At 37.6% G+C, this 7,364-nt stretch overlaps 1 protein-coding gene across 1 annotated transcript; it reads right to left on the bottom strand.

Moving 5' to 3' along the window:
• Positions 1-2,544: 2,544 nt before the first annotated feature.
• On the bottom strand, positions 2,545-3,174 carry LOC121247346. The gene has a single exon (XM_041145711.1). It carries the CDS (start codon positions 3,172-3,174, stop codon positions 2,545-2,547), a length of 630 nt encoding a protein of 209 aa, XP_041001645.1.
• Positions 3,175-7,364: the final 4,190 nt, after the last annotated feature.

The raw sequence follows: 7,364 nt of genomic DNA, 5'->3' as shown, positions 1-7,364 counted from the left end.
CCAGCTGATCTGCAGCATCATTTTCAACCCAGATTGCTGCAACTTGTGAAGATGTCGGGGCATTAAATACATGTTGATCTAAGCCAGCATCTGATCTTATATGGATCACTTGATTTTCTAAATTTGATAAACACCAAGAGATTGGAAAAACACAGAATATGGATTGATGTGAAGAATATCCATAAGCTAAGCTATAATTGATGGATTCATTATATTTGAATCAGAAATGCGATTTTCTAATTTATGTTTAGTATCATAGAAGTACAATTGTATATAAGAAGGGCACCCATTTAAGGGGACTAAATCATTGATATAATGATAGATATGTTCCTGAGATCAGAAGGTATAAATCCCTCTATTCCTTCTGCAAAGATCTTTATCAAATTTAACTCCAAAAGATGTAAAAACGAACTTGTTATTATAAGTCCGAACATAGGTCTTAAAATGTATAGACTCATTTGTGGTGGAAGTAAACAAATCATAAAGTTGTTTAGGAACGTCATTTGTGACTAAAGAAACTGTCCCATCAGCACAGCAAAACTGTTTGTTTCATGATAAAATCGCTTCGCATTACAATATTTGCAACAAGGCACATTTGGCAAAGAATATGCTTCTGATGGCATGATTTGCAATGATTATCTAAGTCCAGCAGAGCAACGATGCCACTCACCTATTGAGTTCAAAAATAAACAAAAGGCAATAGATGTAAACTTGTCAAATCGTTTGAATAGTCTGATTGACGACACTATTGGAAGAGTACTAAGGGTTGATAACGGAATGCAAAGAACTAACTAAATTTATACATGCATAGAAAAAACAAGCATCTCTAATCAACTTGTGATTCAGCAGGTTTTTCTAAAATTATTTTTTTATCCTTCATATCAAGTAGTCTTATGTTCTCTTTCATTGAAGTTTGAGAGTATGTTATATGCCACTCACCTATTAAGTTCAAAAATAAACAAAAGGCAATAGATGTAAACTCGTCAAATCGTTTCAACGGTCTGATTGGTGACACTATTGGAAGAGTACTAAGGGTTTATATCGGAATGAGAAGAACTAACTAAGTTTATACTTGTTTCTTACCCCAGCAAGGTGTTGGTATATTTGTTTCAAAGCTTGATTATTCTCGAACAACACATGGACCCTATTTGAATAACATACTCTCAAACTTCAACGAAAGAGAACATAAGACTGCTTGATATGAATGATAAAAAAATAATTTTAGGAAAACTTGCTGAATCACAAGTTGATCAGAGACATTTGTTTTTTCAATGCATGTATTTGCTGATTGTTAATTTATGTGTCAGCAAATCCATATATCAAGATCCGTTACATTGTTTAATGGTGAATTTGCTTCTGAATTCACCACACAAATATCAACACCAGGAGGAGCACATGCTCCTTGTGACGAAGCCAGCTCACTAATGTCAATATCGGAGTGAAAAATTCGTTGTTTCTTTGACACTTTCTATACAAGACTAAAGTCGTGAGCGAATCTCATATATTGGACATTATCATTTGAAGGTTCATCAATTGATGCAGCCATTTGATCACCACCAAATGGAACTGAATCTTTCAATTGAATGGCATTACTTTTAAATGCCTTTTTTTTTAGTGTATCTTTCTCTTTATTTTCTACAAAGTTCTTCATTTTTCTCTTATGGCAAATCTCTATACGGGACTTTTTTTGCGGGTTATTTTCCATGATCTTCAAAAAAATATTTTTGGAACTTAACTTCTATAGAATTCAAAAAGTTTGTTTCTAAACAAATGTTGCATAACTCATTAATGCAATGTTACCGCTACCCATTATCGCAACAAAGGAAACAGTTAGTCCAAATATTGAATACTGTGCCACGCAAGCAAAAGACTGAATGAATAAATGACAACTTTTTAATGTGAAATCTGAACCTAATGATGCATTTTAAACTTTATAAACAATTTCATTTATTCCTATGTTGAACAATACATAATATCTAACTATTTATATTCTAAAGCAACAAGGGATTGAACATAACAAAATAGCACAATAAATGAAAAATGCTATGAAAAAGGAAGTTATAAAAACCATAGATACATATCACATGCCAAGATTCCCAAATAAAATATCTGCCAAAACTAGTCTCCAAAGCAAGTCCCCACCAAAAATTACAAACAAAAAGCAACAAAACAAAATATAATATAAGACAAAGGTACTTACAGATTTGAAAATGAACAGTGGGAAATCTTTTATATGTTTAGATCTTTGATGATATAGAGGATAATTCATATTTAGACACAAAAGTAAGTGTAAGTATTTTTTTTTTTTTGAAGTAAAACTGTATATTATATTCATGAATCAATCGAGTTACAACTTTTATCAACTTCTACCAATTTTCTAATCTCTTCAGGATAGTCCTCCATCCACAATATCTCTTCATTTACATGTAAAGCGCTTTTAGCAAGGCTATGTGCAACACTATTACAGGCTCTATTAACATGCAAGACTACCCAATGCATTCTATTCTTCAACACAGTCTTCAGTCCATCTACTAGTTGCCCATTTCATTCCCATGAGGCTTCCTCTTTATTCACTGCTTGAACTACAGATAGAGCATCTCCCTCCAGTTGCACCATACTGAACTTTAATTCTTCACAAAACTTCATTGCCCTCCACAGTGCATATATTTCAGCCACAACAGGATCAACAACATTCTGTTTTGGACAACACAGTGAGGCCAATACTTCACCACAACTGTCTCTAATGACTACCCCAATCCCACATCTATAATCATTCACCCTCCATGCTGCATCCCAATTTACTTTAATAGTCTCCCCCACAGGAGATTTCCATCTAGTAGCTTTACTGATTTGAACCCCATAACTCTGACCAGAGCCTTGTCTGCACTGAGCTTGCTGAAAATCTAGCAAGCACTCAACAACTTGGTTGAAAAAAACAGAAGGATCCACAAAACTATTTTCAAAAACCACCCCATTCCTTCTTAACCACACTCTTCTCAGAACCACAACCATTATTTCTAACTGATCTTTTGCCAGCTTTGTACTCCAATCTGACCAAAGCTTAAACATTTCTCTTTCACAGCTAGGCCATTTCTGCACTGGACTCCTCTTACAAGCCCAAACATCATTTGCACCACAACAACTCCATAAAGCATGACACACAGACTCATCCATCCTCTTACAGACTGGGCATAAAGCCTCTTTAAGGACTTTCCTTCTCATTAGGTTCCTTTTTGTTGGTAGACAATTAGAAATAGCCTTCCACACAAAAACCTTTGCAACCCCTGGAATGTTCAGATTCCATAACTTTCTTCATGCCTCCTCAACTTCTTCTGATGCCTCCCCATTCACCCTTTTTCTCCTCTTCATCTCAGCATGATAAGCACTCTTAACACTGTACAAACCACTCTTTGAAAAAGCCCATATCTGTTTATCAGGGAGTCCAGAAAAGCTAACAGGTAGCCTACATATTATAGAAGCTTCGTCTTCATTAAAAACTTGCCTCACTAGCTCCTCATTCCATCCTCCATCACCTGCAATCAACTCCTCCACTCTTGCCTCATCATGTAGCAGATTCACAGAAGACTGTATCTTGAAAGTTACAGCCATAGGAATCCACCTATCCTTCCAAATTTTTATAGTCTTCCCATCCCCCACCCTCCACACCAAACCTTCTTTCAGTAATCCAAGTGAATCCCACAGGCTCCTCCATATAGCAGAAGGTTTAAATTCCAAAGAAGCATGGAGCATCTCAGATCTTTTAAAATATTTTTCCTTTAATATCCTTGCAGCTATAGATTGAGGATTCATTACCACTCTCCAACACTGCTTAGCCAGGAGAGCTTTATTAAAATCTTCCAACTCTCTAAAACCCAAACCTCCCTTAGCTTTAGACAGACCCATTTTTTCCCAACTCCTCCACTGAATTCTATTGTCCTTCTGCTTGAAACCCCACTAGAACTTTGCCATAAGAGATGCAATCTCCTGACATAACTTCTTTGACAATTTGAAAACACTCATATAATACGTTGGGATAGCTTGAATAACTGCCTTTAATAGCACTTCTTTTCCTGATGGAGACAAAAACTGGTTTTTCCAATTGCTCAACTTCTGCCAAACCTAATCCTTAATGCTGCTAAAAGCTTTATATCTTGACTTGCCAACCATGATTGGCAAACCAACATACCTCTCACAATTATTTTGAACTCTAGCCCCACAATCCTTGATGATATCCGCCCTTAACTCAGCACCAACTATGGGACTAAAAAGAATAGTTGTTTTGTGCTTATTCAAACACCGCTCTGATGCCCTTTCATACACTTACAATATCCCACTTTATCTTCTTCCATTCTCTCCATGAAGCTTTACCAAAGATTAAACAATCATCTGCAAATAACAGATGAGTCAATTTCATCCCCCCTCGAGCCACAACAACTCCCTTTATTTCACCTCTTTCTTTAGCTTGCTCAAGCAAAGCACTTAGCTCTTCAGCACAGATTAGAAAAAGATAAGGAGATAATGGATCTCCTTGTCTTAATCCTCTTGTTGGATTTATAAACTCACCTGGTTTTCCATTTACAAGAACAACATATGAGACTGTAGAAATGCACTTCATAATCAATCCAGTCCACCTTTCTCCAAAACCCATCTTCTTCATGATAGCCTCCAAAAACCCTCATTCCACCCTATCATAAGCCTTAGAGATATCTAGTTTAACTGCCATACTTCCAACTCTCCCTCTTTGCCTGCATTTCATCGAGTGCAACATCTCATAAGCAACAATAACATTGTCCGAAATCAACCTCCCAAGTATAAATGCACTCTGGCATTTCGAAATAACACCATCCAACACCTTTTTAAGCCTGTTTGCAAGGGTCTTTGCAATGATTTTATAGACAACATTGCAAAGACTAATAGGCCTAAATTCATTAACATTGCTAGGCTCATTTACTTTAGGAATCAGAGCTATATAAGTTTTATTAATAGCACTAATCAAACTGCCCCCATTCAGAAAACCCAACACTGCACTACACACATCATCTCCAACCACATGCCAAAAGGATTAAAAGAAACATGCCCCATAACCATCAGGTCCTAGGGCCTTCAATGCTCCCATCATTCTTAAAGCCTCCTCAACCTCCTCCCTTTGAAAATTTTTCTCTAAAAAATCATTCCTAGCTCCTATTACCTTCATCTCCACAGACCCTATACATTCCTAAATAGCTTCAACAGAGGGATTAGAACTAGCATAAATCTCAGTAAAATGATCTTTGAAAGCAGTAGCAATACCTTCCTCATTTTCCTTCAATATACCCTAACCATCTTTAATAGCCACAATCTTATTCCTTTTTTTCCTCTGATTTGCACACTCATGGAAGAATCTAGTATTTTTATCTCCCAAGTTGTATCAGTTCTTCTTTACATGCTGCTTCCATTTAACATCCTCCTGTTCCAATAGACATCCCACCCTCTCTTGTAGCTCTTTTAATTCCTCCATATTGTGCTGACTTAAGTTTTCTTGAACATTCTTGATCCTTTCAGAAATCTATTCAATCTCCCTTCCTCTTTCCTTATCTCTCCTTTTAAAACATGAAGTTAATGAACCACTGCAAATCTTGAGTCTAGACTGAATTTTCTGAAAAGGTTCTACACATGACTGTCCCATCTTCCAACCTTTTCTGATCACCTCTTCACATTCTTCCTGTTTTATCCAACAAGCCTCAAATCTGAATGGAAATTGTCTTCTCAAACTTCTTTGCTCACCCTCAGCCATAAAAAATAGGATGGGTAAGTGATCTGAACACCTACCACTCAAAGCCTCCACCCTTCTTTCATTAAACATATACCTCCATTTATCATTAACTACATACCTATCAAACCTCTCTTTTGTGAAAGATTGATCAGTATGCTTATTTGACCAGGTAAATCCCTTCTCACAGCAACCAATATCCCCTAAACTACAATCCTCCAACACTTCTCTAAACAAATTAATCTGACTCTCAGCCCTTCTCTTACCACCCATCTTCTCCACATCAGGCTATATCATTTAATGGCTTCAACTTCTTCAACAATTCCCATGATAGATATCTCTTTCCTGTCACAGGATGCCCATAAAACCCAGTAAAAATCCACTCACTATTCCTTCTGTCCCCTTTAACAAGCACATTAATATGCCAACTTGAGTAGTTTATCACTTCAACTCCATTCTCCTCTTTCCAGAATAAAACTAGACCCCTTTTCCTCCCCATAGAATCCACCACCAGACCACCCTTCATTCCCAATCTCCTATGTAAACCAGCAATTTTATGTGAACTAGTTCTTGTTTCACAAACAAAAACCAATTTAGGCCTCTTTTCCTTAATCAAAAGGCTAAGGTCCTGAACTGTCCGAGGGTTGCCCAGCCCTCGACAGTTCCAACATAACATATTCATAATGCTAGGTGGTGCTGCTCAACAGCCACCACCCCTAGCCTATCATCAACACAGGCCAACATATCACTGCCTCTCATCCGCTTTTCTACCATCATCACTACATCACCATCCTCCTCCCCAGGTTCAAAACTTCTTTTTACAGCAGCAATAGCACTCGAATCATACCTTGTTCATGTCTAGCCCGAGCTCTTCTCTTGCACCTCGAAGATCTTTTGCTCTCTTGTATCTAATCCTCAGCATTAGAGCTCCTCCTTTCCATCTGCATCTTACTTTCAACCTCAACATTATAAAACTCCTTCCCTTCTGCAAAATTATTAGATCTCTCCTCATTCACCACAGACAACATCACGTTAGGTTGAGCTTTCACACCTTCATTCGATTCCTCCCCTTCATTCCGTATCACATCCTCCATCCCTCCCCCTTCTGACTCAGCTCCCTTCTCATTTTTATTAGATCCTGAACTCTACTCATTATAATCACTCCCTCTCTGATCTCTACTTTTAGCAGCACCTTTCCTCATTTGAGGTAAGGCTCTCAACCAAACAACATACTGGTCTGAGTTCCCATCCCTCTCCTTACAACCCTCTTTATCATGAACAATCATTCCACACTTGAAACACAATCTAGACAACTTCTCATACTGGAATGGCACCCAACTAGTCTTCCCTTCCACAACAATAGTTCTTCCTCGAGCTAGAGGCCTTCTAAGATCGCATTCCACCCTCACCCTTGGACACCTTCCCCAAGCCAATCCATTCTCTTGAACATCTACCTCCAACACCTCCCCAGTGATCTCCCAATTAGCTCTCCCATTTCCTTGTTCTTAAAAGTCAAAGGTAAATTCAACATCTATATCCAAAGACATGCATGATCAAAATCAATCTTACTAGGCTGCATTTCACCATCAAAATCCTTTAAAATAAACAAGTGGCT

The sequence above is a fragment of the Juglans microcarpa x Juglans regia genome, chromosome 1D (genome assembly GCF_004785595.1).
Source record: "Juglans microcarpa x Juglans regia isolate MS1-56 chromosome 1D, Jm3101_v1.0, whole genome shotgun sequence".
Taxonomy (NCBI): domain Eukaryota; kingdom Viridiplantae; phylum Streptophyta; class Magnoliopsida; order Fagales; family Juglandaceae; genus Juglans; species Juglans microcarpa x Juglans regia.
This window is presented reverse-complemented; position numbering and strand designations above follow the sequence as displayed.